This window comes from Setaria italica, chromosome V (assembly GCF_000263155.2).
Source record: "Setaria italica strain Yugu1 chromosome V, Setaria_italica_v2.0, whole genome shotgun sequence".
Classification (NCBI taxonomy): domain Eukaryota; kingdom Viridiplantae; phylum Streptophyta; class Magnoliopsida; order Poales; family Poaceae; genus Setaria; species Setaria italica.
In genome coordinates, this window is record NC_028454.1 from 9,095,229 (window position 1) to 9,112,302 (window position 17,074).

Genomic DNA, 17,074 nt, shown 5'->3' on the forward strand with positions numbered 1-17,074 from the left:
GTTCTGTCCTGAAATGTTTGGCGGCACCAGAATTTGGATCCACAATTCGAGAACAAAGTTACAAACAATTTGGTCTCTCCTAGTTTACTTGCAGGCTTGTTGCGTCGGGTTCAAAATTTGGGAGATGGAGCCCTGGAGGGCTCGTGAAATGTTTGGCGGGATTTGTGTTTGGAATTGTGAAACCGCCATGTGCCAGCGTGTTTTGGCGCCTCTTAAAAATTTCATAAATGGAACCCGTCTTATGAGACGTAAACCTTTTTTTGTAATATGCGTGCCGGAGGTTTTTCTCGATTACCAATCCCCAAACCCCAATTCCCTTCGCCATCATCTCCAATTGCCGCCGCCTCCGCGTCTCGCCTCTCCTGGTTCTAGCTCCCATCACCCCCGCAGCTGCCTCCCCGCCCTCCACCTTACCTCACCGCTATCTCCATCATGAGCTCCTCCATCAAATCTTCGAGAAATTCGCTGCGGAGGCCCCGCCCAGCTCCCCTGCTACAAGGGGTAAGGGGCCCATCACCGCCTCTTGCGAGATCCGCTACTCCGCCCGCCTTGTCCTCCCGGGTGTCCGAGGGCACCATTGCCGTCAGCAAGTTCCCTCCTCTTTGCTAGGTTGCCTCTACTTGTTTCAATACTACTTGGGTGGGTGTTGGCAGAGTGCCTCAGTTTATCAGTTAGCAGTTGGTAGCAGTAGAAACAGTGAATGGAGCTGGAAAGGGATAAATGGTAGTTTGTGCTTAGTAGGGATGCGGTGGGTTGTGCTGCTACTTTGGGAAATACTAATGTTGCCTGTTATACTATTTTGGGATTACTGTTTCCTGATGGTTCAACTTCGTGATTGGGTTGTGCTTTGTTGTGGATTGATGATGATTGCTGCTCAAATAACTAAAACGAGTTATGGAACATCTACATGTATTCCCTGGTTTTTGAACTGTGAAATTCCTCTAGTGATCTGGAGTCTGAAATTTATGCAGTAATGAGAGTTCCTATTCATGTAACCATGCCTACCAGGCTACTAATGCTTTCTGATCTGTCGATTCGATAGTTTACACGAGGTTAATTTGTTGTTGATTGTTGAATTTCTGTGATGACCTGCTTGCAGAGGATGAATTATTAATTTTGGCCGCTGCGTTGAATTCGGACATTAAGTTTGAACAACATTTGATTCTGATTTATTGACAGTGCATCAAAAACTATTTTTCTGTGCAAGGCTGTGCGGCAGCGCTATAGCTTTAAGTGCGTGGAGCTTCAAATCTGACATCTATGGTAAATTTGCTTGACAACAATTTCCATAGGAGCATAGCTTAGCTAACTGAATTATACAGCACGTGGCATTGGTTACTTCAGGATATGCCCCACTAGGACCATCTTTGCTTGCTGTTGCTGTTCTGAATTTCCATCCCTCCTATGAGTGCTGGTGATCTACCTGAAACATTTAACTGGCTAGTATGAGGTATGTATTGTGCCCAACATTCAGCGCTGATTGTTTGTTGCTATCACATTTCTCTGCACTGTGATATATCATCTTTCTGTTAAATGCTTTCCTATAGCTTACTGGAAATTGATTCCCATCATCCCACGTATCTCGATTCTCGACGGTCTGCATTCAACACTGGTATGCGCCATCTTAGGTGTCCCTTAGAGCATGTTTATCATGTCCTGATGTCCTGGTATGCGTATGTAATGAAATGTGAAATTTGCATACATTATTACTTTTGTTTTCAATCTTATGGATAGATATGCTATTCAAAGATGGAGATGCTAGTTCAGACTTCAGAGAGCATATGTGGCTTCAGTTATTTCAGGTAACTATACATGCTATAGTACGCTGTGTTCTACTTTCTGCTGTGATTGTTCCTCCTGCAAATTGGTGTAATTGGTGTCTCCTCAAGCTAATAGGATATTAATCTACATGTGCAAAAATTTGTGCTGCTTTAGTGGGTTCAACGCCTCCAACTGAACACCGTTCGGAGCATCATATGCCTCAGCCAAACACACAACTCGGGTTATCAAATGCTGTCGCACTCGCACTCCACTCAAGTTGGTGGCGCTCTGCATAAGAACAGAAAAGGCTGTCTTGTGTGCCTAGTTCTGAATTTGAGAGGCTTTGTACTTAGACCAGGAAAAAGAGGAACTGTAGGCTACAGTCTGTAGCTGCTCGAAGGCGTAACCTTGTCCTTAAGATTCGTGCCGAAGGAGCATCTCCCCTCTTCCTCGAATTCTCAAGTCCAAAACCCCACTTCCCCCATCCCGCTACCTTCCCCATCTCCGGTCTCCGATGGCGTCCTCCCTCCTCCGCGCCTAAAGCCCAGGCCATCCGCCCTGCACCTCCGCCGCCTCCTCCCGCTCTCCGCCACCTCGGCCTCGGCCTCGCCCGCCGGCCCCCGCGCCCCAGCTCCGAACCTTAGCGGCCGCGGCAGCCACCGACGCCGCAGCGAGCCCGCCGGAGGCGGCGGCGGTGCCAGCGGAGGCTGGTGCGAAGGTCGAGAGGCTGCAGCCGCTGCAGTGGCCGCCGAGGGACGCGCTGTGCGGCGAGCTCGGCGCCGGGGACGCCGGGCGCAGGGTGCGGCTCTGTGGATGGGTGGCGCTACGCCGCGCGCACGCCGGTCTCACCTTCCTCACCCTGCGCGACAGCTCCGGAATGGTGCAGGTGGGTCGTTTTTTAAGTCGTGGTGGCTGCGTTAGTGATGGTTTCCTGCAGTGCTGACTATGCTGGGAGTTTCAATCGTTGCAAGCTGCTACAGTACGTTTGTTTTGTGATATCGTATTTGTTAGCTCGTGATACATTGATGTAGCTGCTGCTTCTGTAGAGACAAACTCGCAATTGATGTTAATTTCACATTTCCCCTAAGCTTTCCACTGCTTGATGTGTGTTTTCTGGAATGGTTGTTGCATCACTTATTCCTGTACTGTTAATTGTTGCGCTCGGCCACTAGCATCAGCTATTGTTCCCTACCCCCAAGTGATCGGTAACCGCTTGCGGCTAACAGAAGGGCAATGGAGCAGCAGTTTGCTGTTATTAACGGCACTTGTCTTTGAATGATTTCTGCTCAGAAAGTGTGTACTTCTATGGTTGCTTACGTTTTCTTATTGTGCTTGCTACTGACGCCAAATGATCTGATATCTTCTATAGCCAAACAAGTGTTCACATTATCACTACATTACTGGCAATTCTTGTCCTATCTGATTTGTGGCTTATGGTAAAACCGTTGGCATTGATTGGCATAGTGATAATTCTTACATGATTATGTATGTAGTTGTTGTTTTAGAAGATTATGTATGTAGTTGTTATGGCTGTTGATGTTTATGTTATTATTATCAAATGATCATAGGGGTTTTTATTTGGTACTTTGTGTAGGTGACAACATTGCCAGAGTACCCAGAAGTTTACAATATAGTAAACAAGCTGAGAGTGGAGTCAGTGGTTGCTGTTGAGGGGGTGGTCCGGCCACGGCAGATGCCATCAATGCAGATATGAAGACTGGGGCTATAGAGGTACTTGCTGTTACATAGCACCTAATTACGATTGTTTTGAGATCAATAAGCTAGAGGTGACTTTTCATGGCTTGAATTTGATATTTACATTATCTACTATATTAATATTTCTGTTTAAGAAGTCCCCATTTCCTTTATGAAGTATGTTTTGGACATGCAAAATGTATGGGATAACAAACAACATAATTCATAATTTTTGTTGATTTGATTGGCATCAACTTTTCTATCTTCTTTTATGTTCACCCAGAAACCGGCATGATTCTAACTATATTGCCGTGTTGGTGCTTTGAAGGTTGCTGCAGATCGTGTTTTAGTGCTTAACTCAGTAACTCGTTCACTGCCATTTCCAGTTACAACTGCTGAAACTGTAAAAGAGAAGTTTCCGGAAGAAATTAGATTGAGGTAAATCATTTACAATCTATGGTCTCTGTCTCTACAAATTTGTTTTTGCACTTGCCTTTTTGGATATATGTGTAAGAATGGTGAATTACTCAAATTAGCTACACTTATCAAAATTGTGCTGATATGTGATTTAATGGTGTATTGAAGTACACATAAGACTTCAGGTGAGATAATGCTTATGCGGCTTAGGCATTGTCAATCACTTATTCTAGCATACCTGATATTTGCTAACTATTGGGAGCATGGCATTTGTATTTGGTATAATAAGATTCATTGTGAATGCTATGCATAGATGGCACAAATTTGCACGATGGCCTATCATACTTTGTAAATGTGAGATTGCTGTAGTAATATTCACTTCAGTATACTATATGCTTAATTATGTTCATGTATATATTTGGATTTTATTCTTTTAAGTAGTAGCTTATTTGATATTGTGATGGAGGTGTGTAGATGCAGTTTCGTCAGGTTTGCATCATTCTGAATATGCTAACTTGTAGCAACTTATTTAACTATGTCAAAGTAGTCAACCCAACCATTGGATTCTGCTGGACTAGGCTTCTTTCCACTGTCTGTAATTTGCTTCTTGACCTGCACAACAACTCTGTTCCAGATATTAATGTTCTTATCAAAAGATAGAGCATTCCTCTTAGCTGAAAGTTGATCGTATTGTTCTTATTCTTTTCTCCTTTCAGCACTTAATATTACTGTTATGATAAAAATTATATAAATGATGTGTTTATGCTCTCCCAGTTTAAGTAATGTGCTTTTCTGTAACTTCCTATCATTGAATATTTTAGGTTTAGAGTGCTGGACTCGCGTCGTCCTCAAATGCAGTCGAACTTGCGGTTGCGCCATAATGTTGTTAAACTCATTCGTCGTTACTTGGAGGATGAACATGATTTGCTGAGGTATACCGATTAATCTATTATTACACATTGATTTTACTTGAATTACCACAATATATGTCCTACTTCTTGTCATATACCTGTTATTTTCACTTAGTAATTTAGTGCTAGATGGTCAATCTTAAATCGGGGCTCTAATATTTCAGCCTCTTATGGTAGCATCATCTTTAAAGTCTGCTATTGCTTGTATCTTTTAACAAGGAATCACTAAATTTAATGCACCGCTAGTTGCTAGGACATCTCAACTACCATGAGTCTATGACTATAATAGCATTACAATTTCTAAATTTTTTTACTAAACTTTAAAACCTTCTATTATTTCTGATCTAAAGTTACATGTTAAGGTAGATTGAAACTCCAGTTTTATCCAAGTCTACACCAGAAGGTGCTCGGGACTATCTTGTACCATCAAGAGTTCAGGTGATTAAGCTATGTACAACTTTTCTGTTTCTTCACTAGCGAATTTTTGTTTCCTCTGTTAAAAGACACATTATGCCCTTTGCAACTTTGAAGATTTAATGCCTTATGTCATGTTTGGACTTTGGATGTTTTTCTGCGAAAGCAACTTTGTCCAATATCGAATACTCTTATCACAGTTTAAAATGAACATATTTAGTTACATTCTTCCTTTTTCATTGTGCTTGTTGATTCTGATGTTTGAGAAAATTACTTTTGAGGTTTTAGTTCTGGAAGACTTACCATGAGGTTCCTTTTTGGTGTTGCATTCACTTCTGTTTTTCCATTCTTTACGAAGTTGCTCCATTCGAGCATGCTACAGTAGTGTTTATAAACCATTCCGGCATTCTCTCTGTCCATCAACCTAAGGCGTATTTGAATTTGAAAATGTCGAACTCTATAACTTTTAACCAACAAAGTCAAATTATATACATTTTTAGTGTACAAATTCATAAAATGAATTATAAGATGATATTGATTTTCTAGCATTTGATACTGTATTGCAAGATACTGTATCTCAAGTGAAACTAAGAGTTGAAATCTAGTTTTGAAGAGTTTCTCCTAGAAAAAAAATACACCTTACACTGTTGGAACTTGGACAGAGTGAGTACACATTATCATGCATCAGAAATATGTTGCAAGTAACTGTTGGTGGGTTGGTCTAATAGCTAGACGGTGGTGTTTCTTACCTTTTCAATTAAGTCCTACATGTTCCCTGATTTCTTCCAATATGGTTTCTGAAGCCAGGAACATTCTATGCTCTCCCTCAAAGCCGTCAGTTGTTCAAGCAAATGTTGATGTTTCTGGCTTTGAAAAATACTATCAGATTGCAAGGTAATTGTGCTGTTTTCTAGATATAATTGTGCTTTTGCTTGTTTTACAAATTACAACTCTTCTGCCATTATCTATGTTTAGCATCCACAATTTTTTGCATATGTCAATGAGCTGATTTTTTTTAAAAAATTTATTTCCAACTCTTCCAGACTATAGGCAAAAAGCTCATGGCACATGCATATATGATCATATCCAGTTGGCATATAGCAGTATTAAACCAGTTATCTACTCTTTTAAAAGCTGCATTGCATGATTCTTATAGGTGCTTCCGGGATGAAGATTTGTGTGCAGACAGGCAACCAGAGTTTACACAACTTGATATGGAGACTGCCTTTACGTCAATGGAGGATATGTTGAACTTGAATGAAGATTTGATGAGACATGTATGCTGGTTTTGACATACGTCTGCCCTCTTTCTTTCCTATCAAATTGAAATTTTATTTGAGAGTACCTGCCCCTTTGACCCTTGCCTGTCAGTGGTTGCCATGTGTTAACTACAAATAGTGTTAAAACATGTTCTTTTTTTTTTAAATAAGACAATCTGTGACTCCATTTGCTGATTGTGTGAGTTAGTGACACATTAAATAGTTTTAGCAAATCAAGCTCTTGGTTCGTTGTTCAGAAAATGTCATTTTTTCTTCACTACCACCACTGTTTATGGTTGAATTAATGAATGATGGAAGAATTCATATTGCAGGTTTTTCAAGCGGTAGGAGATATCAAGCTGCCAAATCCATTTCCAAGGTTAACATATGCAGAGGCAATGGACCGCTATGGCACAGATAGGCCTGACCTTCGGTTTGATTGAGAGCTGAAAGATGTGAGAATTTCTGACCTTTCTGCAGACCTTTGTAATTGTGATATTAATGATTTAAGTAGTTAACTTGTGTCCAGAATTCATATTAGCACTGTTTGTGCTGTACTTGTATTGCTATACGGTTTTTTAGTGGTCTATCCTGCAGATCTTATGCTGCTTTTGCTATGCAGCATACATGTTGAACATGTGCTAAGAACTTTTCTCCTGGTTAATTTAGTCACAAAATTGATCCCCTCATTCTTATTTGGTCCAGGTTAGTGATGCATTTTTGGGAACTAGCTTCAAGGTTTTTGCCGATACATTGGAAAATGGAGGTATAATAAAGGCACTGCGTGTTCCTGGTGGTGCCACAGTGTTTTCAAACACTGACCTAAAGAAAGGAACTGTTTACACTGAAGCTTCCAAAGCTGGAGCCAAGGGCCTGCCTTTCCTCAAAGTTATGGAGAATGGTAAGACAAAAAGGTCTTTGCTCTTCTGTTAGACAAATTTTATGGCATTGCTTACAGAATTGTTTTGTATTTAAATTTATCTGCTTTCACAGGAGAGCTTGAAGGAATTGGTCTGCTGGTATCGAATCTGAAACCCGAAAATAAAGAACAGCTTGTGGAACTTCTGGATGCAAAGGCGGGTGATCTTATCCTGTTTGCACTGGGTGACCTATCATCAACTAACCGGATTCTTGGCCGGTTAAGATTATTTATTGCTCATAAGCTGGAAGTGATAGACACGGTGAGTCACGAACTGAGGAATATCCTTATTGTTGATTTGTTGTATACATTACTCATGGCATATCAATGAGATGCTGTTGTTCTTTGACATTTTTTAATATATTTTGAGAATAGTTCTGTTTCTTCTTTAAACTCCTGACATCTACCTTTGCATTTTCTAGTCAGCTCATTCAGTTCTTTGGGTGACAGATTTTCTAATATACGATGAGCATAGATATGAGGTCAGTTGTTTTTAATCTTCTATCAGGGAATTATACTGCTTAATTATTTGTACTTTTCCAAAACCAAAATGGTTATTACTTACTGTTTCTGATCACATTATTTTAGACAGCTGTCTATACTTTGTATCTTGAAAGAGCTTGATATTATATCATGTTGGCACTTGACATTACACCATTAGTAGAACTTGGTGCAGTAGGTTATGACATTTTACTACCAGAATACCCACCATTATTGGAATCAGTCTTCAGAGTTTGTACATGTAATCCTAGCACATTATGGTACGGCACACACACTAACAACAAACATATTGAAGACATACCACCAGACAATATGTTTCTTATGTTACATGCTAATGTCAATTGATTACAGCAGATGCCCACTGTTCTAAAATTAGGCCCTGTACAGTTAGAATTTGCAAGTCCCTAGAAGTAGCCTTGTCTGATTTTCTCTTTTCGGAGTATGCCTATTTTTCTGCATTTATGAACACAAGGCTCTACACCATCCTTTCACCGCACCAAATCCTGAAGATATGAATGATCTACCATCAGCTCGTGCCCTGGCTTATGACATGATTTACAATGGCGTGGAGGTGCATTCTGTTTTCATCTTTCTCAGTGTACATGTAAGCTAACTTTATATATTGCCTTAATCTCTTTTAGTCATATGATGCACCCTAAAGTTCACTATTACTACTGATCTTAGTTATTCATTTTTTTTGTTTATTAGTTGGCTTAACAAATTTTCATACCTTCTCACTGATGCAAGTCTCATCCAGCACGTGTTTCAGAAAAAAAGACTAATGCACACATTTTATTTACATATTTTACCCATGATCTATCGAATCGAGTAGCCCTTTGATTTCAAACTAATGTTTATTGTAGCATTAGACCTAGGATTTTACATAAACTTTGAATCAGGAATCTTAATCAAGTTACAGCTGAGGATACATATTGCATGCTGGCTGGCATTTGGACATATGAATCAATGCTCAATACAATTTATTTTTTATGAAGTACAAGCCGAGTTCTTATTTGATTTCTGTTGACCTTTTCTTGGATACAATATGGGTCCCTAAATGAAGATAATACTCATAAATACTTACAACCTTGACCTTACATATGGTAAATCACTTCTCTATTGAACTGCCTGAGAGTGTGCCCCCTTATTCTGGTACTAGCAATAATTTGTCAGATATATGATATATCTGTGTTACTGAAATATATGCAAAAGATTGCTAGATTTAATGATGTAGAGATAGTTGAAAAATATACGAAACATCTAATATTTGGTCCTGTTATTAATAGATTGGAGGTGGCAGTTTGAGAATCTACAAAAGTATGTACAACAAAGAGTTTTTGAGATCATTGGTATCTCACCTGAACAGGTATGACTTCAGCTGTCTGCTTGCCCTTCATAAGTTCATGCCCCCATTATGGTAACAAGCATGCTTTTAGTTCTCAAATATTGCATACATTGCGTTAGGTGAAACTGAAAAAGGCAGTAATAAATTTGTTGAGAAGAGAATGTGTCCGGCTGCTACATTTTGCCTGCTTTTGCTCACTCAAAGCATAGCAAGACATAATTCTGTATAATGGCATGTTTAAAACTTTTTATGATAATTCATCACATGACTCCTTTTCTGCCCCTCTCCACCCTCACCCCACCCGCCCAACTGTTTGGTTCATATATGTACCTCTAAATTCAGGAGAAATGCAAGTTCTCTACTTGTATGGACAATTTGTTTACTTCAAGTCCATGGTATCAACTTATGGCACCCCAGGGAATTCGAATTTGTTCCTTGAATCTTTAAATAAAATGCTCCAATCAAGTTTTGACACTAATTGTTTGGCAGCCTTGAATGGCTTATTAGATGACCAAGTTAACAGAATCGAATTCACTGTAGGTGTTTATGTTCACAAATTTGATGGCTAAAGTAATAGAATCATCAGCATCGTAGGATAATGGTATCTGAACTGGCAACTTTCTGTGAACATTGCATTTTTTAGTCCAACATTCTGCTCAAGTTTGTTAGTGTGGTGCTCATTATTTCGTGATCTCTTAACATATTGTTTCTTATTTCCAATGCAGGCAGAGGAGAAATTTGGCTACCTTTTAGAATCTTTTGACATGGGCGCTCCTCCACATGGTATGCATGTTCATTGTTGTACTTCAAAAAAAAAATCTAATATTGTATTCAGTTTTACAGTTCAGCTAGCGTGCAGAACTATCTCTTTTGTTTCTGTTGTTTCACTAAGCTGTTATTGCCCTCATATCATAGCAGTCCTTTCAAAACAATTCCACTTGTCATATGCCTTCTGACACATTCTTGATTCTTTGATAGGCCAATGCTCATGCTCACTATTCTAGAGCTATGTATATCATATGTTGCTGTACTAGTGTTTCTGTTTCCTTATTATTCTGGTGCATTGGAAATTTTACTGCAGGAGGCATTGCCTATGGATTGGACCGGTTGGTGATGCTCTTGGCCGGTGAGAGCTCAATCCGGGATGTGATAGCATTCCCGAAGACCACGGCGGCTCAGTGTGCACTCACCAAAGCACCATCTGCTGTAGACCCTCAGCAACTTAAGGATCTCGCCTTCCCAAAGCCTACTTCGTGAGACACTGTTCAAAATTTTGGGGGCTGAAGAACAGCTATAGTTGGTTCCAGTTCCTTCTATATTTTGAGCACATTCTAGTTTTGCATGGTAGGGAATGTGCTTTGTTTCACGAGAATTTTCTGACCCTGGAAAATCTATAGAAGATGCTAGACGCAAAGTTTTGGAAATATGGAATCGTGAGGGTTCCGATAGATGCTAGGCGTTTGTGTACATGTTTGTCTCTGTAAATTATTTAACAGAGTATGCATTTTTTGTGCAAAATGTGAACTGTAGTGTCCCGTTTGTTGCATCCATGACCGGGTTTTTTTTTTCCGTGCAACCAAGATTTTTTCCAGGCATGCTTGGGAATACCTGGTAACAAACAGCTCAACTCCATTTGCTCGGAACACAAATCCTGTACCACAGTTACCGAAACATGCTTCATGTTTCACTGTCAGTTTTCTCACTACAGGTTTCGTAGACTCGTATATCGGTGATGTTTTACAGATCATCTGGATGAAAAGCGTTGCCATTTGCCGTTGGGAAAAGGCCATTTTGCCTCCTTCAACTATCACGAAAGTCGGGTTTTGCTCCCTCAACTACAAAACCATATTATCCACCTTCCTGAACTCACTAAAACCGGGTTTTTTCCCTCCCAAGGTGGTTTTATCCTAGTACTAAGCTGATCTAGCGTTGATTTGCTCAGATTTGGTGAAGTTGGAGTTCAATCTGAATATAGGAATGTTCAATTTGGTAGAATTGGACCTTAGTCTGGCTAGATTTAGTAGTATCGGAGTGAAGGTAGAGGGGAACGAGTAGAGAACACAAGTGCGTGCGAGTTCACCGCGGGCAGCCTCCAACGTGCGCAGATGGACAGCTTGGATGACGATATGGATGAGGTCCTGCATGATGTTCTCCTCAAGTGGGTGGGCGGAGCTTGGCCACTCCGGAGCCGTCACGGGTGAGGTGGGATGGAGTGTGGCCGTGGACAGAGCTCGGTCGTCGCCAAGCGCAGGGTGGAGGCAGATGTGGAGCACAATCCCCCACTGTGGAGCACTAGGAGGATAAGTGCATTCACGGGGCGCGGAGCAGGGTGAGGCAGGCCGGAACATGTCTGGCTCCGACGGATCCACAACCATCGAGCTCAGGCCAAGGCAAGGGGAGAGGCTAGGCAAAGCTCACCGGGTAGTCGCACGCGAGCCAAGGTAGATGTGCTAGCGTGTAGGTGGGGCTGCAGCTATCCAGCCACTGTGGTTGAAAAGCTAAGCGGAGCAAAGACCCCTCTGAGCTGCTAGCGTAGGGTGAAGCTAAAGTCACCGGCATGGAGCAGCTCAGGTAGCATGGGAAAGAGAAGAGGTATGTGATAAAAAAATCCTGACATATGAGGCCCATTGCCACATGTCAAAAATATTGCCATGCCAACGTGGTGTTAGCTTAAAAATGGGTTCAAATCATCCTGGGAGGAAAAATATCCGGGTTTTGCAAGTTTAGGGAGGTTTGATATCTATTTTTATAGTTGAGGAATCCTTTCATGATAGTCGAGGGATGCAATAGACTTTTTCCTTTGCCATTTTACCGAAAGAAGGAAATATTTTTGATGGGCCAAAATATGTACCCCATACGATAGTTGAGGGAGGCAAAATAGACTTTTTCCTTTGCCATTTTACCGAAAGAAGGAAATATTTTTGATGGGCCAAAATATGTACCCCATACAATCCGTCCGTCTGGCCCGGCCCATAAGCCACCTTGCCGTCTTGGGATCGCGAGGCGGGGGAGGGGAACGCGATAGACTGCTTACTTGTTTCTCCAGACCCATCATCGGCGAGTGGGCGGGTGATCGTCTTCCCTGCGGCGCCGCCGGCGGGGCGGGTGATCGATCCATTCCATTCCATTGGACTCGGAGGCCAGAGAGGAGAGGGGACCACATCCCACAACGGTAGGCTCCTCGATCCCCTACTTTTCGGATGCGATGCAATCACTTTTTTCGTTCCCAGGACAAGTATTCGAAATCCTCAATCTCATATGTGTGCTTCCTTGTTCGTGTTCTTCTCGGCGGCGGAAAGGCGCGGGACGTGAACGAGAGGGACGCTATGTACGGGTACGGCTGTGGGGAAGCGGGACTGCGGAGCGGCACTGGGCGTTGCCGAAGCATAAGCATAACGAGGTTCACCGGAAGGTCGAGCCGGGAGCATATCGTCCCGCCAAATCAATCCACGTTAGAGATATGCGAGCTTCCTCTACGGTACGCTCCTTGATCCCCTTCCTGTGCGACGGTTAAGTTGTTCGTTGTCGTGAACATGAATAGGAAAAATCCTTAAATCTCATTTGTGCTCATGGCTGGTGCTGCGGAGGAGATGCAGTCGATGAGCAGTGGCAACATTGAAGGGGGCAATATTGGGGATGTGTACAAGATGAGCATAAGCGGAATGTACCAGCTGGCCACTCCGGCAGAGATCAAGCATGGTGATATGGCTGTGGAGGAAGACGAGGAGAAGGAATGGAGATTGGATGAACGGGATAAGGCTCTGATGGTGCCCAACCTCACATGGGAGAAGAAAGTGCTGAGGGTTCTTGACATGGTCCGCTGCCGAGAGTTAATTGAATTCAACCACAAGCTGAATTACTTTACTCCTACCCGCTTTTGTGAATTCAACATAGCCTTCTTCGACCTCGATAAAGAGTGTGAGTACATTCACATCATAGCCTTGTTGATTTGTCTTCCTTGTTCCTCCTCATTCAGTTGCATACATGTATATATCCTAGGAATATTGTATGGATGCATGCTCTTTGGCTATTTGTTCATCATATACATTGATTATAAACTTGTGCACAGAATAATATTCTAGGTTTGTTTTCTGTCTGTGGCTTTAATTTTACAGCGGAAGTTATGCATGGACCACTGTTTTATGATATCCCTGAGTCTGATTAGTGGCGCTTGGATGATTCAATCAATGTCATCTCAATCACGGTCGCTGAGTCTGAATTGAGTGGCACCATTAACATATATGGCACCGTGCTAGCAAGGGATCAGTATGACTATAGATGCGTACATTTATTCAAGCGTGGTAGGGAGGATTCCCAACCCATCTCACCGAAGGTCTGTATACGCTATTCCTTTTAGTAGATTATAATACTATTTACTGATCAAATCAGAATGCTGTTGTCAGTACTATTAATTAATTTGAATCATCATATCTCTAAGAACTGTTTGACCATTGCTACTATGTAGTTTTTACAGTATTCAATTCTAAAATTTTGACAGCATTATGAAGTGAAATTCAGAGAGTTACGTAGTTTCATAGGGTTCACACAAATATGCTAGTCATTCCGCCCACACATTCCTGTGTTATTTTCAAGAGCAGTACAGTGGTTTGGCTCCTGGTCAGGGAAAATCCTTCTGCCATATATTTAACGATGCCATCAATCTCTTACTGTCTGATCGAATTCCCAAAATGTCTTTGGGTGCATGCTACAATAGCAAAGCTATCGTTCCACTTCATCAATAGAATAGGTTTGTGGATTACTGAGTACAGTTACAAGGACTCTTGCTTCCCTGATTCTTGTGACTTGTGAGATTGAATTGCATGATTCCTATCTCAATGCCCTGGTGCTTTAACACATATTTTTCTTTATTCCATTGTAAATGCAATGGTTTTTTATCATCAGGCATCATATTTAGATGTTTGGTGGAAATGAAAGAATTTGTCTTGGTGCCTTGTTTGTGTCCACGCGTATGTTGCTAGCAACAAAATCGATTGTGCCCTTGTTTTTTAGTATAAGAGTGGGAAACATACCACCCAAAGATCCCAACCTTTGAAATTTATACCTTGAGTAGACACTGGCATGGCTTCGTTATCCACCAAAAGAATTGATTCATCCCAAAGAAATACCACCTGTATTCTCTCTGCAAACTTTTGGCTCATTGAAAACAAGATTTGGTCCTCAATGTTTGAGAGAATCTGATTCACACATACATACAGCGCTCTCTCTTCTCTTGGAAAAAGGAAGAATCCTGTACAATAAGTCGCATAATATCATAATCCAGTTGGCTCTCATTACCTGATTTACAGGGTGAGACAGAAGCTGACAGTTGTTATAATTTATCATGTCTTGTGTCTTCTGCTGTTATTTATGTGAACCTAACTCTTTTCTTGGTAAATACATAGAGCTCATATCTTTGTGTGGTATCTACCCAGGTTTATCATGACATAACCTTGAATATGGTCTGAATTACATTTGACTTATCGAGCTTGGTTCCTTTTTATGCCATTTTTTTTTACATGTTTTCACCTAATTTACTTTGCAAGATAATACGCTAACTTTAACAGGCCCAAATCAAGCACTTGCTGGATTAGCCGGTATGTATTTTGAGTTCCATTTAAAGGTCAAGGGCGAGGGGGCAGTCGACCAAGATTTCAGCAAAGGTTTGATGGCTAGCAATGAAAACGGACGGAAACGGGCGGCAAAACCCCTCTCCCGTTTTCACTCCCGCACTTCATCGTCGGAAGCGGGAGCGGGACAGCCGGGAGCGGGTTATACAGGTGTATGGAAACAAACCAATACGGTCGGAAACTCAACGGAAACGGATGGGAACCGGGAACTTTAGTCGGGATACACAGACCACACTAACCATAGTTAGACACGCACGGCACAAAAACACTGCTATTGCCATGCTGTTGCTGCGCGTGTGCTGGCGTGCTGCTATGCCTATGCAGTGCACCAGTGCATGCGCTGTGTGCCTGTGTCTGTGAGACCGTGACTGCATCTCACAAGTCACAAGACTAGCACAGCAACAAGCATTCAGGCAACAGGCCAACAACAAGTCAGCACCAGGCCAACAGCCAAGAGCCAACGCCCAACAGCAAAACAACCATATGTTAGTATCGGACGGACGTGGGTTGTTGGGCTGTAGTTAGCTGATGGCCGAATATCCAGGTCAAATCCGGGTTAAATTTGGATCCATCCTGATCAAATACGGGACCAGGAATCCGACTGGGATGGAGCCTCTCTCGTTTCCATCCCGCTCCCGCAGCCTGTTGACCCGTGACCCAGCCCGAAAACGGGACAGGTCAGGATGGGATTTTACGGTCCGTTTTCAACCTTATTGATGGCACGCAATGCTTGCTGTGATACAGGTGAACCCAGGACTTTATCAGTAGAAAGTTACCTAAGTAAAGTTGATATGGTGTATACACCTGTTTCTTATGCTGTGGAAGCTTCTCTTGGAATCAATATTTTGAATGGGAAATCTAATTTCATTGGCAAAGTAATTGCTCAGACTACAAATGATGAAAACGAAATCATTCTGTATGACAGTGGAGTGGCAGGCACCGAGACAGAACTTGGATACGGTGGATTTGTTAAGTTAGCACGTTCTGTAGTAGCAGTCCCACGGGATGAAAAACTGATGCTCAGGTTTACTGTTTCTGGGGGTGACCATAAATCTTTAAGCCTTCTGCTTCCCCGATGGAATAGTGTTGAAGCACTTATCACCAAGCTAGGCCCTTACAAGATGCAGTTGAAAATTATTTATAAGGGTGTCTTAATGCAGCGCCCCAACCTGTTTGGGGATTTTGGGGACAGTTTAGTGTTACGGTGATATGATGTGAACATATGTGGGAATGCTGTTAACATCAAATGGGCCGTTCGCTCTGACACTTCAGTGGTAGTAGTTGGAGAGTATGGTCGGCTGTAGGTTTATATTAAACGACTAAGCTAACAGAATGGAAGTCATTGTAGGTGTGTATGTTTGAACAAATTCGATGGTCAAAATTATGAAACTACCAGCATCGTAGGGTAATGGTATTTGAACAGGCAATCTTCTGCAAAGAGCAAACGTTGTGTTCTTTTTTCCACTTTCTGCCCAAGATTGTTAGTGCTGAGAACATGCTGATGGCTGATGCTGTATTTTGGTGATGCTCGTTCTTCACCAAAATACAGCATGCTTGGAAACAAATGTTAGAACAAACAGCACACCTTCATCTGTTTCGAACTCAAACCATGCACCCAGCTAGCTACAGAAGATGCTTCTGCGAGTTTCATTTGCACCGTACAGCCATCCAGACGAAAAGCATTCGACATTTAATTTGCTACTTTGCTAGAGACTCGAACTCGATGAGCATGGTAGTACTCGATTAGCTTGCTACCGATAAGAAGTTACGAACACAGCAACCAGAAACATGACAGCTACTAATTCCATCTCCTCGATCTCAATCAACCTAGCAAAGTCTTCCTCGAGGAATTACTACTCCCGAACGACCGCTGATCAGAGCCGCCGCCGGCGGCGCGCTGCCGGGGCGACGGCGGGAAGGAAGACGTCGGTGAGCGCCGTCTTGGAGTTCACCGCAGCCAAGAGCAGGCTCAGGCCCTGGAAAGCAGCACGGTACAACGAACAACAGGCGATTAAGCTTCAGCAGCGCAGCAAACATGATACGAGCGACGTGATCGTGAATCCTAGCAACGACGAGGAGGCGACAGACGACGAGACGGCACCTACCTCCTTGTACCCGAAGAGCACGGTCTCCTCGCGCACGTCGTCCGCGTCGGCCGCGACGCCGAGGGCGGAGAGCAGCGAGGCGCCGGTCAGGCCGGCGGCCACGGGCCTGACGGTGAGGTC

General features: G+C 42.4%; 1 protein-coding gene and 1 pseudogene across 1 annotated transcript; both read left to right on the plus strand.

Moving 5' to 3' along the window:
* The first annotated feature begins 269 nt into the window (after window positions 1–269).
* LOC101761259 lies at window positions 270–10,768 on the plus strand (annotated as a pseudogene).
* A 768-nt stretch (window positions 10,769–11,536) lies between these two features.
* Window positions 11,537–13,673, plus strand: LOC101762045. The gene is made up of 4 exons (XM_004968191.3): window positions 11,537–12,394; window positions 12,522–12,700; window positions 12,819–13,140; window positions 13,338–13,673. Exons 2-4 carry the CDS (start codon window positions 12,683–12,685, stop codon window positions 13,385–13,387), a joined length of 390 nt encoding a protein of 129 aa, XP_004968248.1. The 5' UTR covers window positions 11,537–12,394; window positions 12,522–12,682; the 3' UTR covers window positions 13,388–13,673.
* The last annotated feature ends 3,401 nt before the right edge of the window (window positions 13,674–17,074 follow it).